The sequence below is a fragment of the Neospora caninum genome, chromosome IV (assembly GCF_000208865.1).
Source record: "Neospora caninum Liverpool complete genome, chromosome IV".
Lineage (NCBI taxonomy): Eukaryota > Apicomplexa > Conoidasida > Eucoccidiorida > Sarcocystidae > Neospora > Neospora caninum.
The window spans coordinates 1954016-1971238 of NC_018389.1; the positions used below are offsets into that span (position 1 = coordinate 1954016).

Here is a 17223-nt window from a genome sequence, read left to right on the forward strand (position 1 = left end):
TAATTTCCTCTCTCTCCTATCCCCTCTGTCTCCTTCTCTCCTCTGTCTCCTTCGTTTCACAGACTCCGGAGGCCATGCTCTGGAGAGACAGATATATCTCCACAGCTTTACGCACTCGTGTCCGTAGGAGAACCGGCGTGTGTGTGTGTGTGTGCTGTGAAGGTCTACCTGTGGATGCATATATGAGCCTTGACTCCTGGGCATGTCCACATTTGGGCGTGTAGATCAGACCAAGAATACCGACGTAGAGAGGGCCCGAAACGCTCTGCACCCATCTGTGCTCATGCCCCGTCGGCACCTCCTCATTTGCGTATGAATATATATATATATATATATATATATGTATATATATATATATATATAGATATAGATATAGATATAGATATAGATATAGATATATATATATATATATAGATATGGATATATCTATATATGGATATATATATATATATATATATAGATATATATAGATATATATATATATATATATATATATATATATATATATATATATATATATATATATATATATATATATATATATATATATATATATATATATATATATATATATATATATATATATATATATATATATATATATATATATATATATATATATATATATATATATATATCTATATATATATATATATATATATATATATATATATATATATATTTATATATATATATATATATATATATATTTATATATATTTATATATATTTATATATATATATATATGTATCTATGTATGTATATTAGGTTCGCGGTGGTTGGGAAGATCGCCGGACCTTTTCTCAGAGGTTCGCCTGGTCTATGCAGACCAATCGGCATTCCAGGGATTAACGCGCCTCCCAGCAATTTTCCCATCGCCATGACTCCTCGATAGGCGTTGCGGTCGACGTGGGCAATTTGCATCTGGAGCGGGGCCTTCGCAGGCTCGGCCCCCGTCCCTGCCGCCGTCCCCGATGCGAGGCCAGACGAGTCAAGAGAAGAAGAGCGAGAGGCGTGTGCTTGTCGTTCGTGTGGCGACGGAAGTCTCATGATCGCATCGACGAGAGGGTCCATGGAGGAGACGAGAGAGGACGGTGTCAACCCGCTTTGCCGATTCAGAGCCGATGTGTACACGACCTGCACAGCGTTTTCAGAAGCGCCAAACACGCACAGCGCTGGCCACGCGCCTCGAATCCAAACGTCTCGGAACCGAGACGCGGCACGCCTTGAGATAGGCAGAAGCATCTCGCGTGCTGTCCCTTTCGCGTGCGGCGTCCCTTTCGCGTGCTGCATTCCTTTCTCCCTTGGCTTGTCGCGCGGTTTCGTCTTTGGCGGGAGCTCAGTCCGGCCCCGCCTGTCTCACCTCGAACTCTGCCTGTTCCTCTGTGGCGTCGAGTTGGAGGAACAGATCGAAAACCTGAGCAGAGACGTCTCTGCATGCAACACCCAGAAGCGAGGTCAACGCTACGCAGCTTCTCAGCCGAAATCGTGGCCCGCCAAGGGAACACACAGCGCGGCGCGCCCCTCGGGAGCTCGCCTTTTCTGCGGAGTCTTCACGGCTTAGGGTTTTGCATCTTGCGTCTCTTTTCCTCCGAATCCAACTTCATTGTGTTTAAGAGGCAGAGGAAAAACGCGAGGGATGAAAGAAAGAGAGGGATGAAAGAAAGAGAGGGTTGAGAGAAAGAGGGGGTTGAGAGAAAGAGGGGGTTGAGAGAAAGAGGGGGTTGAGAAAAAGAGCGGGTTGAGAAAAAGAGAGGGTTGAGAAAAAGAGAGGTGTCGACATCGGTTTCTCCAGCGACGGCTGCGACGCCGGTCGAGCGGCAGCTGTGCAATCGAATCTCTTCTCTCTGCTGGAAAAAAAAGGAGGCTCTGCGCAAGAGTTCAGAGCATGCACGGCTTTTCGTGAGCACACACCGCGTCTGCATGCGCATTCTTTAGAGGAACTGGGCGACAGGTTAACGTGGAACCGTGACCTCGCTGGTGGCTGCGAAACGAATCGATCTTTGCGAAACCAGGCAATCGCGAGAGACAACTGCTCGTGGAAGACGGAGGGTGGGAGACAAGGAGGGCTCCGCGTACTCCACGCAGCCGCGAAGAAACACAAAAAGAGCGGAAACCGCCTTCCCAACACATCTAGAGACTCGCCAAACCCCGACCATTCCTCAGTTCCCAGAGAGCTAAACACAATTGTATACATATATACATGCATATACATATACATATATATACATGTATATATATATATATATATATACACATAAATATACATATATATATATATACATATATATACATGTATATCAATATATTTACATATATAAATACATGTATATGTATATCTATATATATCTATATATATGTATATATATATATATATATATGTATAAAGATATAGATGCGTTTTTGTGGACACTGTTTGTGTATATTTGGGGCCATGTGTCTGTCGATATGAACAGCGAGGAGAAGATGCAAGGGCGTGTGAGTACGTGGCCTTTGCAGGTATCTCTCTCCGCAGTCATCAATATCGCCTACGGCGACAGGCTTTCGACCCCCCTCTGCGCCTGGTGACAGGCAGAGGGGAGGTAAAGGTTATCCAGGACCAAAAGAGGTGGTGACTGGGACTAGCGGTGGAAAGCACTCCATTCGGCAAAGCGACGCGCAAGTTCGGAAAAAAATTCGGAAACGAAAAGAGCCTGGAAACTCACACAGGCCGCGCCGAAGTTCGGTCGACCTTGTTGACGACGACGACCGCACGCAGCCCTGCCTGCAGCGCCTTCTGCAAGACCACGCGAGTTTGCGGTTTACACCCCTGCGGAGCCAGCAGGCAACACGCGCACTGGGTATTTTAGATCCTCCAGTGCATGCACGACCATGCAGGCACATCCCAACACACATAAATAAGTATACATAAATATATGAAAGTATAGATGAACATAAATATATATAAATGTATATGTCAATAGATGAAAGGAGATAGATGTACGTATACAGATCCGAGTAGAGAAGAGCGTTCGAAGGCCATACACGTCTATAGATAGATACAGGTAGATAGATACAGATTGATAAATAGATAGATACAGATAGATAGATAGATAGATAGATAGATGGATAGATACAGATAGATAGATAGATACAGATAGATGGATAGATAGATAGATACAGATAGATAGATAGATGGATACAGATAGATAGATAGATTGATAAATAGATAGATAGATAGATGGATAGATACAGATAGATAGATAGATAGATAGATAGATAGATAGATAGATGGATACAGATAGATAGATAGATTGATAAATAGATAGATAGATAGATGGATAGATACAGATAGATAGATGGATACAGATAGATAGATGGATAGATACAGATAGATAGATGGATACAGATAGATAGATGGATAGATACAGATAGATAGATAGATGGATAGATACAGATAGATAGATACAGATAGATAGATACAGATAGATAGAAAGAAAAAAACGGAGACATGCAGTGAGAAGCGTCCACAGAAGAAAAAGATGCAGAGCTGAGCAGGTGTGTGCTGTAGCGCACTGAGATGTATTTGAGGACGAGTCGAGGCACGAGGAAGAAAGACGCTTCAGGGAAAGACAAATTTCAGGCAGGGAGAAACAGGGACAAGACGCCCTCTTGAGGGACATTCCGACGGAAAGCGTTTGAAAAAACAATTTGTGCCTCGCCTACCTCGACGGCGTCTACCACCAGCAGAACTCCGTCTGCCAAGTGCATGACTCTCTCGACTTCGCCGCTGAAATCCGCATGCCCTGAGACAGGAAGAAGAGACAGAAAAGAGAGAGAAAGGAAACGGCACGTGCGCATTCCAGGAAGGCCAAAAACGCGACGAGTCGGCGCGAGGTGCCGTCGGGACAGCTAAAGCACGAGAGACGCAAAGAAGGAAACAGGAATGAAACAGAAGAAACCCAGCATAAGAGAACCCAAACAGAAGAAACGCAAAAGGGGACAGACGCGAACAGTAGAGAGACGGGGAGACAATTCGCGCCGGGAAGTGCCGAACGCTGCGACCGACCTGGGGTATCAATGATGTTGACTTTCCTTCCATCCTTGAAGCGGAGCGAACACACTTTGGCAGTAATTGTGATGCCGCGTTCTTTCTCGAGCTGGCCTGTGTCCATCATCCGCTGCATGCTCTGGAAAGAAAGCAGTCGACAAAGCTCGCCGGGGTTTGCGGGAGTGAGTGGCCGACCAGAGAATGCCTCTCAGAGAGTGAAGCACGCTGACCGAGAAGAACAGCGACAATCCTCTCTCGCGCCTCTTTCCCTCTCCCCGCGCCTTCGTCTCTCAGCATTCCAGATTCGCCCCCCTCTCTTGTTCACACTGTCTCCCTTCCCTCGGCTCTCGAGCTCCCCGCTTGCCGCCAGGTCTTTTCTCTAAACATAAGAAAACCTCTTCGTCAGTCTTTCTCCCCTTCTTTCCGTTCTTCCTTCTTTTCTTCCTTCTTCCCATTCTTCCTTCTTTTCTTTCGTCCTTCTTTTCTTTCTCCCTTCTTTTCTTTCTTCCCTTCTCATCCAGGCCCCAGCTGTCTCTGCGTCTCTGCTCGTTCGTTTTCTTCTCTCGCACACGTGCCTTTCTCTTTTCGAGGTCCCAGCTGGTTTTCAAGTCGCAGGCGGACTGGAGCTCCGCAGCGTGGACGAGGAGGGCGTCCACGAGCGTCGTCTTTCCGTGGTCGACATGCGCGACGATTGCGACGTTCCGCAGATTGCCTTCCGGTCTTTGGCCTGTCTCGCTCCCTGCGGCCGCCGGCGAGACAGCAAACAGGGCGGAGTCTGTAGGCGCCGAGACAGCCGAGTAACGCACTTCGCATGCAGGACCTGCTGGCGAGAGAGGGGCCGACGCGTTCGACCTCCGGGCAAACTTCCGAGAACGAGCGCGAAGAAGCAAAGAAGACAGAGAAGAAGACTGCGAAGACGACCGAGAAAAAGACTGAGGAAGAAACAGCGAAGAACGAGAAGAAGATTCAGGAGACCGCGAAGACAGAGGAGACATAGAGAGGAAGGGAGGCGCACGCGAGCTCCAGGGGGCGACTGCCGAGGGAGAGGCGCGGGAAAACGGACGAGACGTAGCGCCCGCATGTTGCGCAGCTGCATGCGCGGCGGTTTCTTTGGGCATGAGCCTCTGGGAGACGGAGGCAGCCCCGCAGGAGAGAGAGGGCCCGAGCGGCGAAGACGAGAGGAAACAAGGCGAGAAGAAAGAAGGGTGGGGTGCGCAGTGCGGCGGACAAGAGGGAGAGACCGGAGAGGAAAGGGGACAGGCAGAGACAGCCACAGAGAGGACGAGCAGGAGGAGGATGGAGCAGGGAACGGCGAGCGGAGAAGCGCGAGGGAGAGAACGTCTCGAGAGAGGTCCACGCAGCGCCTTCCAACAGCTCGACACCGCATGCCTACTCCGAGAACACTCCTCGCTCCGCTCGGTCCTCTCAGAGAAGAGAGAAGACGACAGCGAGAAAGCGCGCAGAGAAGCACTCAAAGAACAGCACCAACGCGAGGAACGCGTGAGGGTGGGAGACAAAGAAACGGAGCGAGGCCGCGAGGACGCAGCCCGCGAGGAAGCGGAGGCGCCTGAGCAGGGCGAGGGGCCGACAGGGAAGAGAGCGTCGAGTTTGGGAGCGCGCACAGAAGGTCGAGTCGAACCTCTCGGAGGTTTTCTTCTCTTTCCCGTAGAGGGAGGCTTCCGCGTTTCGCTTCTGAGGCGGCGAGAGCCTCCGAAGTTCAACTTCCGCCCTGCCAGGCGACGCGCTACAGGCTTTCTTCGGCAGGCGCGAAACGAAAACGAAGGACACCCAACGGAACAGGCAGATGAGGAAAACAGCGGGTCTGCACTGGAAGAAGAGGAAGAGAACACAGGAGAGGAGAGAGAGGGCGATGGAAGCTCAGGGTGCGGATGTCGAGAGGCAGCCCGCGCCTCTTTGTCTGAAGATCTTCGCGTCCGAGAGGGTTTCTTTAACTTTGGCAAATGGAAAGTTGGGTCAAGTGCTTCCTTCTGGAAAGTCTCACAGTGCCCGGATGCAGGCGCCACGGCGGAAGCGCAGAAACCGCCAGCAACTCCAGAGACAGAAAGCGAACAACGTGAAGAAACGCCAGGCGGAGGAGAGCAAAAGAGAGAAGAAGACCGCGACTCGGTGAAGATCGGCGAGGTGGAGGTGAGCGGGACGGAGAGCGCTCCCGCTGCGACGGGAGCCTCTTCCATGTTTGTCGCCAGTCTCATGTTTTCCGTGGGCGACTTTTCAGACTGTTCAGCCCGTCTTTGTGCTTCTCGGCGCGTTCGGAACGGACGGGAGGTCTTTTACCCGAAGCTGGAAGAGTGTCCGCTGCAGGGAGAGAAAGCACTCGAGGAAACGACGGCAGTGAAAGGAACGCGAAGAGGAAACGATGGCAGCTGGGAGCTGCGGAAAAAGGAGACAGCACGAATTGAAGCGCCGCGCGAGAGAGACAAGACGAAGACGTGACGGGGCTTGTTGTTGCGAGAGTCGAGCGCGAGAAAACGCAAGGCGGCTCTGAAAAAACGAGAAGTCTGGAGAGGTTCGAGAACCGTCTCGAGCATCCCCGTCCAGAGAGAAAAGAGAATGCGTCCTCGGTTTCTTCTCTGCTGTCGTTCGTCCACGCGTTTGTGTCGGCTCGAGAGGAAGTTCTCCTGCCCTACGTCCGTGTGTGTCTCTGTGTGTGTGTGTGTCCTCCCTCTCCTCCTCGGCCTTTTTTTGTCACAAGAAGCTTTGAAGAGCATCTGCGTCGGTGAAAAGTCGGTCCAGATGCGGAGACGCGTCTCGACTTCAGGCGTCTCGGGCAGGGTGTCCTGCCTCGCGTGTGTCTGAAGCGTGGATGACCGTGGACCAGACGGGCTGTCCCTCTCGCTCTTCTTGTCGCGCTTCTCAGATACACACTCTGAGAGTGCTCCGAGAGATCAAGAAAGAGAGACACACACTGCGGACACTCACTCTCGCTCGCGCAGAGAGACGGTCAATTTGAGCGAAAAGACGCCGCGAAAAGAAACCGCATGCAGAGCGCAGCGCGCGGCGGCGCTTTCATGTCTCGACACCGGACCCATCGACGCTGTGGGGCCGACGATGGCGCGTGAGAAAACCCTGAAAAGCGTTTTTCCTTGATTCCCTGCTCTTGGCTTTTTACCGGCTGTGTCTTCGGAAAGCGAAAGACGGCAACGGGGACGCGCAGCGCGACGAGCCTGGAGGCGAAAACGGAGGGCGGCTGCTCTCGAGTGTCGCGCAGCTCGCAGTTTCTTCTCGCAAGCGCCGCGATCTTTGTGGAGAAACGGCCATTTTTCTTGTCGCCAGCAGACAGAAAACAGCTGAAGAGAGGCGAGACGGCGGGGGCGTCAATCTCAGGGCGAAAAACACTCCGACGCGAGGGAATACAGCCGCGTTTTCTCTCTCGGTGACGCAGGCGGCGGACAAGATGAAAGAGCTTCGGCCGCGATCTGCGGAGGGCGTCGGTCCCGGACGGAAGGCTGCAGTGAAGGCGCGAGCGAGGAGACAGACTGCGGCAGTTGCGGAACCTCCAGCTTCGGAGGCGAGCGATTTCCTTTCAGACGAAGAAGCGGCACCAGAGCAAGCAAGTTTGCCGGGGGAGCGCGGCGCGCTGAGAAAAGGCATCCCGAGGAAAGGAAGCAAGCCACAGGACTCCGAGGAGGTACGAGAAGAAACAGACGAAGAGAAAGGCGATGAGACAGGCACAACGACAAACTCCGAGGAGGACGGAAGGACCAGCGAAGAAGAAGACGAAGAAGAGGATGAGGAGGAGGATGAGGAAGTAGAGGATGAGGAAGTAGAGGAAGAAGACGATGAGGAAGAGGAAGAAGAGGAAGCAGAGGAAGGGGATGAGGAAGAAGACGATGAGGAAGAAGAGGAAGAGGAAGAGGTAAAAGAAGATGAGAGCGAAGGGGAGGCCGAGACGGCGGGGGCCGATTTTGAGGACGAACTGGAAGTTGAAGAGGCAGAAGCACGGAACGCTGTGCGTTCTCAAGCGCCACGGCGTGCTGCGTCTGCCTCTCGCTCTCCGCTCTCTGCCGGCGGCGCTTCGGTCAGTGGCAAGGCAGGCAAACGGAAGGAGCAGAGAGAGACCGCCGTAGCGGAGACAGGCGAGTCGGAAGGAGACGGCTCTGGGAAGCGGAGGGAGAACGAGGAAACGAACGCGGAGGGCCGCGCAAATCGCCTGAGAAGATTCGAGAGACTCCTCGAGGTCCCCAACCCGATGGAGGGATCCGACGATCTTCTCTCTGACGAGGACGAAGACGACAACCGAATCGGCAATGTCCCCTTGTGGTGGTATGAGAAGTACGATCACATCGGTACGTTTCTTGAATCTTTTCTCGCTCTCGAAAGCGGCGCAGACAGCCGGGCGACCTGCCGGTGGAGACGGCGCTCGTGAGCGCATGCGTTTGGTTTTCTTTTCCTTTCCAAAATTGAAACACCTCTTTCTGAGAGAGGGAGAGGCTTCTGCGGTTCACCCGCGGACCGAAGCGAAAACACATCTTGAGGCAGCGAAGTCGACACATGCAAAAGCTGGACCCAGAGCGAGAGACACGCTGGCCGCCCGGTGGACGTTCACCGGGAATGGCCGTAGCAGCAAAGATGAGGAGCTCGGGGAATCGAAACGAACAGACAAATCAGCGTAGCAAGGCATAGAAACCTGGCCACATGGCGGCAAGCAACTTGGACGGAATGTATACAAAGCGGATACCAGCACGGTCATATCATTATCTGTATTTAGAGATGCGTATCTGAAGATATAGAGAGATGTATATGTACACTTTTTTGTAGCTATTCTGCTCCAGATGCATTTCGTCATGTGCGCATGTGTGTCCACATCCGTTTGAGGACAAGGAGTGATTCAACACAGATAATAACGAGGCGCGACAGAGCGGCCAGGAATGTGGAGAAGACGATGTGCGTCTGCATGCGGTCCTGAGAAACGCGTGGCGATCGCCGCGAAACAACCCCTGAGGCGCCAAGGACATACCTGATCGGCCATCGTTCATTCACATGTGTCTATCTTTGTAAATATTCTTTCAAGTTTGACTGTAAACGTGTGTCAAAGTATGTGCATATGTTATGAATATGTAAAATGCATACAAATATATCGGTTTTCTTTCAGCAGGCGTGAGCATGTGTGTGGGCGTGGTGTGGCGCTTCGCCCGCGTTTGCATTTTGGCGCGTTCCTCGACGAGCCTCATCGCTGGCTTCGGGGTTGTGCGCATGCGGTCTGCTCCAGGCTACGACAAAGATGGTCAGCGGATCGTGAAGCAGCTCTCGTCCTCTGCAGTCGACAGGCTCCTGGCGAAGGACGACCCGGACGGTTGGCGAACCATCGTGGATGTGAAGAACAACAAGAAATACCGCCTCACAGACACCGATCTGGAGGTACGCGCGGGCCAGCACCGGGATGAGTGAGAGACATGGCCGAGGACGAAGCGCCTGAAAGTTTCCCGAAAGTGTCGAATTGCAGATGTGGCAAAAATGCGCCGCGATCCCAAACTCCCTACCTCTCGGGCGCCGATTTCCTTTCAACGCCGCCGGGGGGCCGACGGTCGTTTTCCAGTCTGAAGGATTGCGCTGTTTCTACTTGCCTTCCTTTCCTAAGAATACTTTTTCGCTGCGTCTTTGGTTTCGTTTCGTAGATTATTCGCCGCATTCGAAGCGGCGCCTTCCCTGCGCCGAGCCACGACGACGAGGAAGTTCTTGTCGAGTCCGACCTCGAGGACAGGTGAGGCAAAGAGGGTTTAGGCTGCAGTTTCCCTGCGAAAGACGGCTTAGCGATTCAAAGGAAAGTCGCCGTGGCGTTCCTCGCTCTCTTCAGGGTGAAACAGCCCGTCTCGCCGTTAGTCACGCCGGTCCGCCGGTGTCGCTCGCGCCGCGTGTGCGTCTGTTCGTCTCTCCAAACCGTCCCTCTTTCGCCGTCCCTCTTTCGCCGTCCCTCTTTCGCTCTTTCGCGGCCTGATCTCCTGTCGCTTCTCGCGAGGCGGGAGACACAACTCAGCAAACGCTAGGATGGTCAGGCGGCCCCGTCGGCGGGCTGTGTGGCTTGTTCCCAGTGCGACTCCAGGGGGTTTCCCCACGCACCGCTTGGCTGGCGTGTACACATGAAGGGAAGCGGACGACCGCGAGCGCTCTTTTCAGGTGTCTCCTGCGGCGCGCCTTGCGTCGTGCCCCGCCTCGCACGCCAGCACACAGTGGGTTACTGTCTTTTTATGGAGACGCGAACGCGTTTTGCTTCCTGTATCCGTCCTGCGCCTTTTCGTCTCTGCTCCCAACGGCGGATCGTCGCGCTCGTCTGCTTGTTTGCCTCCGCGCAGCATCTTCCCGATGCACAACAAGCCGGTGCCGAAGAGCCGGTTCCTGCCTTCCAAGCACGAGCAAAAGAAAATCACGCACCTGGTGCGCCTCATTCGCTCGGGGCAGCTGCTGAAGGAGGCGCAGCTGCAGCGCGAGAAGGAGGCTCCGGCCGTCTTCGATCTGTGGGGAACGAGTGTGTACGTGGACCGGAGCGGCGAGGAGAAACGCAGAAAGGGAGCACCCGTCTCGCTGCCTGCGCCCAAACTGGTCCTCCCCGGACACGCTGAGAGCTACAACCCGCCGGAGGAATTCCTCTTCACCGAAGCGGTAAGCGAAAAAAGCCGAGGCAAAAACAGAGGCGAAACGCGACGTGCGGGGCCGCACGCACGCCCCAGACTCCAGGGGGAGAGAAAGATACCTTTGGGCCTAAAAGAGAGAGGCAATGTCAGTCCACAGGCTGCGCCACACACGTCGTTTTCGACGCAGGCCAGTCGAGAGAGAAAGGGACGGCTTCCACAATCAGCAGGGGTCTGCCGTCGCACTCGAAGCCGATTGGCGTCGGTGAGAGGATGCCGGGCGTGTCCCCGTGGGTTCCGGTTCTCGACTTTCTTTCTCGTTTGGTGAGCCTTGCGTTCAGGAGAAGAAGGAGTGGGAAGCCATGGCCCCAGAAGACCGGCCTCTCGCGTTCCTGCCCCAGAAGAGCTCCGCCCTCCGGCTGGTCGGAGCGTACAAGAACCTTCTTCTTGAAAGGTGAATGTTTTTCCGTGCCTGCACGCTCCTCTCGACGTGTTTCGCCTCTGCGTCGACGCGGTGTCCGGACGCGGCTTCTTCGCGCCCCGCCGTGCGGCGCTTGTTTCTCGCGGACCTCCGCCCGCCGCTCTCCCTCCCCCCGTTTCCGTCTGTTTCCCCGTCGTGGCTGTCCGCAGAGTCTCCAGGGCGTGTGCGGCGTGTGGGTTTCTTCCTCGCCTCCGCGAACTGGCCCAGGCCAGCTGTCGCGCTAGGTCGCTTTCCATCTTTTGTTTCCTCAGTTCGGTCTCGCCTGCAGGCTGCGGCTGGTGCTTTCCTCAGGTTCAATCGGTGCCTCGATCTGTATCTCTGCCCGCGCTCGCTGAAAATGGCGATGAACGTCGACCCTGAGTCGCTGCTTCCGCAGCTGCCTTCTGCGAGTGAACTCCGCCCGTTCCCGACGCACCGCCGGGTCGACTACCTGCCTTTGTCGCTCTACGCGCAGTTCGTGCCGCAGCCTCTGCCGCTCCACACGCTCTCGGAGGCTCGGCGGCGCGCTCGAGAGACAGGCGGAGCAGGCGGCGCGCCGGCGAGCGCAGGGATACGCGCCGGCGCCGGGGGCGACGCGGGGACGCAAGGCGAGGCGCGGGATCTGTTTGCGTGCTGCGTCGACGCGTCGGGCCAGTGGATCGCGGTGGGCGGGGCGGACAACACACTGCACGTCCTGGAGGTGTTGACGGGGAAACGGTTCCTGTCTTTTCGCCTGCAGGCGCAAGTCACCGCGCTGGCCTTCCATCCTCGACTGCCGATCTTGGCGGCGGCCATTGAGGACCAGCTGTTGCTCACGGTCCTTGACTTGCCCCTGTTTGACCAGAAGAGCGTCGAGCAGCTGACGCATGCCCAGACGCAGGGCGCGGAGAGAAAGAAGAGACGGGCATCAGGCGAAGGCGCCGACGAAGAGAGTCAACACGATTCGGAAGACGGAGACACGCGCCGCGCGGAACTCGCTGAAGCAAAGGCGCTGTTGCGGGTTCTCGAGGAGCCCGCGAGCGAGGACGAGGAAGAGAAAGAAGCCGAGAAGGACGAGCAGGAAGAAGACAAAGATCTAGGAGAGAAACGCAGGCAGCAAACCATGAAGGACGTCGGTGTGTGGAAGCAGATCGATGTGAAGGGAGTGGCTGCGCCTGCTGAGGCCGGAAGTCTTCAGAGCGAGAAAAAACGAGGGATGAGCCTTCTTCTCCAGGTGACGACGGGGAACGCAGAAAACCAGAAGCGCCAAAGGACAAAGGGAGCCGCAGCTGACGACGCGGACGAGACTGTCAGCGCGCCGCTAGGTGGCTTTCTCTGTGGAATCAGCATTCTCCACGACTCAACCATCCGAAGTCTGTCTTGGCACCACAAGGGTGAGCAAGCTGTCCGAAAAGAAAGGCGCGATGTCAGAGCGCCCCATTCACGGTACCGCGGTAGAGAGCACCGCTTTCTCTTTTCCGCCCTCATGTAGATCCCTGCACAAACACACACGCCTACCTGCCTAGAGATATGGGATGTGTGCCACAAGGTGTGCGCTTGAAAGCTATCCTGCGTGGGCGTGCTTACGTGGACTTGTCGCTCTACAAGGGTGGTTCTCGTCTCCAGACATCTGTGGACGCGACTCGGGTACGCGAGACAAATGGACTGGCTGGTTGTCCACAAGCCTGGTTGAACGGAAGATGCACCAGGTAAAAGGCAGCTGGTGCGGCGCGGCGTCTGTGTCTCAGGGACGTACCTTATCGCCATGTGCCCGGGAAGCGCGTCTCCGTCTCAGCAGTGCTCGGTCCACAGCCTTGCGAAGCAGAAAACAATTCATCCGATTCGTCGGGCAGCGGGAGGCCATATGAAGGCGGCAGTTTTCCACGCAACCAAACCCTGGTTGATTGTGGCGTACCACAAAGGCATTCGGTGAGAACGGGAGCAGGAGTGCGAAGGTCAGACCGTGTGTGCTCGCCGTCTTCGTGAACGCCACTCCGCAAGCACAGGTTTGGGTGCGGCGGCGTCGCGCGTTCACGAGTTGGTTCAGCACGGGCCGCCAGAGTCGCCCCCGTCGCGCAGAGAGGACGTGTGGGGAGACAGGCACATCGTAGACTGCGCTTCGAAGGTGGGGAGGCTGCACGTGCGTCGGGGCATGTAGTGGATCTGTTTCTTTCGCGGGTTCGTGGAAGTCAGTGAGCGCGTGGAAGATCTGGAATGACCCCGAAGGGTGCCCAGGAGGTGGGGCGCACACGGCCTTGCGCCGACGCAGGAAGCGGCTCCTGGGACTTCAGGATCCCTACTCCCCCTGCACGTGATGGGATTCTTTCCTCCGGTGCACTGGCGTCGCAGTGCGTGTTTTCGGTTCGCGGTGTCTGTTTCAGAATCTTCGACTTGCACAGCAACAAAAAACTCGGACCAAAGGGAGGCAAGCATCAAGCACTCGTACGGAAACTCATCGGTAAGCAGACTCACGCGGAGCTTCCGCTTCACTCAACATTTTCGCCGACACCTGCATGCGCGCGTGTCTCTGATCGATCTTGGCCTTTCGCGCTTCGGCCTCGGAGCCGCATACGCGTGCATAAAGGCAGGGAAATGCAGGGGTGTGTAGGCAGAGGGCGACTCGGCGCAGGACGAAGCGTAGACGAAAAAGGCGGCACGACAGGCGAGCGGTCCCCGAACGCAGTGGGGCGTGACCCGAATGTGATCGCGGGTCCGTTGTCGATTCCAGCCGTCTCGTTTCTTCCAGAGCAGAGAGACTCGTGGTTCACAAATGTGTTTGTCTCTACTGGGGGGTGGCGTGGGCTTTGCCTTGTTCGCGCGTCCACCTCGGCGACGCGTGCAAAGGAGGCAACAGTGGCGTTGTGCGTCCTTCCCTATTTTGCGCGCCTCTTTTTGCGGTGTCTCTCGAGCGCACCTACGCTTGCCTTCTGCGTCAAACGGCCCATCTTGTCTTAAACGGTCGGGCCCTCTCGTCTGCTGTTCAGGCGCGGAAGCCATCTCGTCCATAGATGTCCACCCGTCCGGAGAGCAAATCATCGCTGGAGCAGAGAATCGCCGGCTGTACATCTTCGACCTGGAGTTGTCCAGTCGCGTCTACAAGATTATTCGCTGCCACAAGGGCGCCATCACGTGCGCGAGTCTGCATCCGTCTTTTCCTCTCATGTGCACGGCGTCTGCCGACGGGTAAGTCGCAGGCAAGGGTGTGAAATGTCGACGGCGGCTCGAGAGTCAAAGTGCCCCGCGTCATTTCCGCCCGGATGTTTTTCAAGAATGCCGCGTGCACACCGTTTTTCTGCAGCTGTGCGCGACTCCCTTCGCATCGTGCACCCTGAAAGGGATGGCAGACCCGCTGACGGAATGGGAGAGACCAACGACGCACGTTTTCTTGACCCGCCGTGATGTGGTCATCCACAGTACAGAGAGGGAAATCGATAGCGAGAACTCTGTGTGTGAGATAAGGAATTTTGGGCGCCCAGTGCTCTGAGGCTGCCTCTTCCTGCTCGCCACAGGCGATGTGGAAGCCGGTGCGTGTGTCGCCACTTGCCGTTCGGGGAAACTGGAAGAGAAGTCGACGCTTGCAAACCGCATACCCCGTGTTCCGAGCTCCACAGAGGTAGACGCAAGGCAAAGGCGCACAGCGTTGTTTCGGACTGAGATGCGGCGTGTGTTTGGCGCGCAGGACCGTGCAAATCTACCATTTCAAGGTTTTCAACGACTTGGTCACGAATCCTCTCATTGTCCCAGTTCGGACGCTCCGGGTATGCACTGCGCTTTCTCGTGGTTTTATCTGCTTCTTGTCCTCCGTGTTTCTCTTCTGGCCCTTCCTGCGCGTGGGTACGTCCCGCGTCTTCTCCATTCTGCCTCCGCCTTCACGCTCTCTCTGTTTCGGATCCTTTCCCGCGGTTTTGTCGTCTGCTCCGACGAGAGAGGCGGCGCTCTGTGCTGCACGGATATTGTCGGGTGTTGCGCGTGTGCGCCGTTTTGAAAGGACAAGAAGATTGCGACTAGATAGAGGCTCCCCTTGGGTGTGCATACCAGAGACCGTTGTCGCATGCACCAAATCGACAATAAGGCGAACTGCTGATCGCTGTGCTACGTTTGCTTGTTCCACGTGAGTGGGTTGCCTCGTTGTCCGAGTGGCGACATTTGCAGGGCGTTTGCTTCGTGCTGCCGCCGTCTCTCGGACGCAGTTTTTGTGAGTATCGCAGCTTGTTCTTGACTCGCCTTCAAAACGGGCACATCAATTCCCCTCGTGATGTGCTTGTCCGTGTGTCTGACGGCAGGTGGTAGAAGACTCCACAAGAAACGGCGGCGTTCTTGCGTGCATGTGGCATCCGACGCAGCCGTGGCTTGTCACAGCAGACCGCGCAGGCCAGTGCAGCCTCTGGACGTGAAAAGTGTTCGGCATTTTCGATCGTTTTTCCAGTCTTGCCCTCGATTCCACAAACTCATCCGCCTGGCAAGTTTTCAGACGCGTACGCGGTTGCGACACTTGCCCAGGTCCAAGCGATTCATGCGGCTAAGACGCCAAAGCAAACCGTTGTTTTCAGTACAGTAGCACGTAGGGAACTACCGGTCGTACATGTCAAATGATGCTACCAGTTAACACAGCGGCAGCTCATTTCTGGACCCAAGTCCACACCGCCAGTGCGGTACTTTTCTTCTGGCATCTGCCCTACCTAGATGCATTAGTGCGCAGGGAACGCCTACAACGGAAGACGATAGAGTGAGTCGGCGGCGGCTCAAACGAACTGCGCCTCAGCGTTGGTGGTTCCATATTTAACACCTGTCGTCCTTTTCGTGTTTTGGCTTCACTGGCGCGAGATGTCTTTACTCTCTCTCCGTCACACGGACTGCGCTTGTGGGCGTCGCCTCGTTGAGATATCGTCACTCAACGCGCACGAGCAGTGATTGACGAGCGGCTGATCGCGCGCAGCATGTAACTGTTTATTCCCTTGTTGGAGTTGGGAGCCGTTGACGACGCCTCCAGAACGGATGCCGACACTGACAGTCTGGTGCGAGTTGAATAGTTTCACTTCAGTGGCCGCTACGCCCATGAGCGCAGGCCACATCACTCGGGGACAATCAAAAAGACAGAAACTGGACATGACGCTGTCGAACAAGAATTCAAACGGACTAGAGGCGAACTTGTCTCTGTCAACATTGAACTCAGTGCTCTCTCTGCGGTCTTATATGGAGAGCTAGCGACGAGCAGGACAACCGTCAGCAACTGTGACGCACATGCAAATCGCGTATCACAGGCCGTGGTGCTACGACCTGTCGTGAAATCCTCTCGTTATCACCAGCACAGAACGACAAGGCGCAGTACACATGGTCATAGGGGCTAGTGCGGGCGCATAGTACAGGAACCCTACTCACACTAGACAGTGGAGATACCGATCGCCCTTTCTCAACCCCCGCACTTCTTCGTTGTCTTGTTGGCTTTCGCTTCGGCAGCCGAGATCTTTGTTATAACATTACTTACTACACTTCGCCGCTGTGTTCGCAGGCGAAACGACATCACACTGATCCACAGGTCGGTGTATACTGAACCCTTTCGCTATCCCGTGGAGAAAACTCTGTCGGTTGCTGCTTGTTCCACACAAGAGACTGTTGTACACAAAATGAGCTACTTGGGTCTAAACAAATTCAGCAAGCTGTCGTCCCCACTGTCGCAACTCACGCCATAACGGAATCACCGAACTTGTTCCTTACCCATCACAAGACGCAACGCAGACCTGTTGCGTGCACCCTGTGTTGTCTTGGTCGGAAGAGAAGCTGAGAGAAAAAAAAACCCTCTTCTGCACTCTCGTCTCCAATCACACACAGACTACTGCGCCACCCAACACCACCGACAAAACAAAATCCCATATTTTCCACAATCCACTGTCTGCTTCGGATCGGCAGTAGGTCGTACTCTGGGGATCGAAGAAGCGGTTTCAACTACACCGCTCACATTCACGCATCGCAACTGTTCGAGCCCTGTGCAATGCCTGCATACCCATCACACTGATCTGCATACCGCCTCACTCTATCACCCTGTTTCACATTTACACACTGGATTTGCTGCTCCAGTGAACTCGAAACACTCATCGCATCGTCTCTCACCGACCATCCGTAGGACCACGATTCCACGCGACACCAACCGCGTCGATAAACAGATTGG

At 54.7% G+C, this 17223-nt stretch overlaps 1 protein-coding gene across 1 annotated transcript; it reads left to right on the plus strand.

Moving 5' to 3' along the window:
* Window positions 1-5147: 5147 nt before the first annotated feature.
* On the plus strand, window positions 5148-15451 carry NCLIV_011930 (putative ribosome biogenesis protein BOP1; the record flags this gene model as incomplete). Its single annotated transcript, XM_003880710.1, has 12 exons — window positions 5148-5658; window positions 7181-8338; window positions 9262-9410; window positions 9668-9753; window positions 10343-10649; window positions 10960-11072; window positions 11391-12451; window positions 12806-12986; window positions 13439-13515; window positions 14042-14240; window positions 14737-14815; window positions 15341-15451. The coding sequence occupies 12 exons, from the start codon at window positions 5148-5150 to the stop codon at window positions 15449-15451; spliced, it is 4032 nt and encodes a 1343-aa protein (XP_003880759.1).
* Window positions 15452-17223: the final 1772 nt, after the last annotated feature.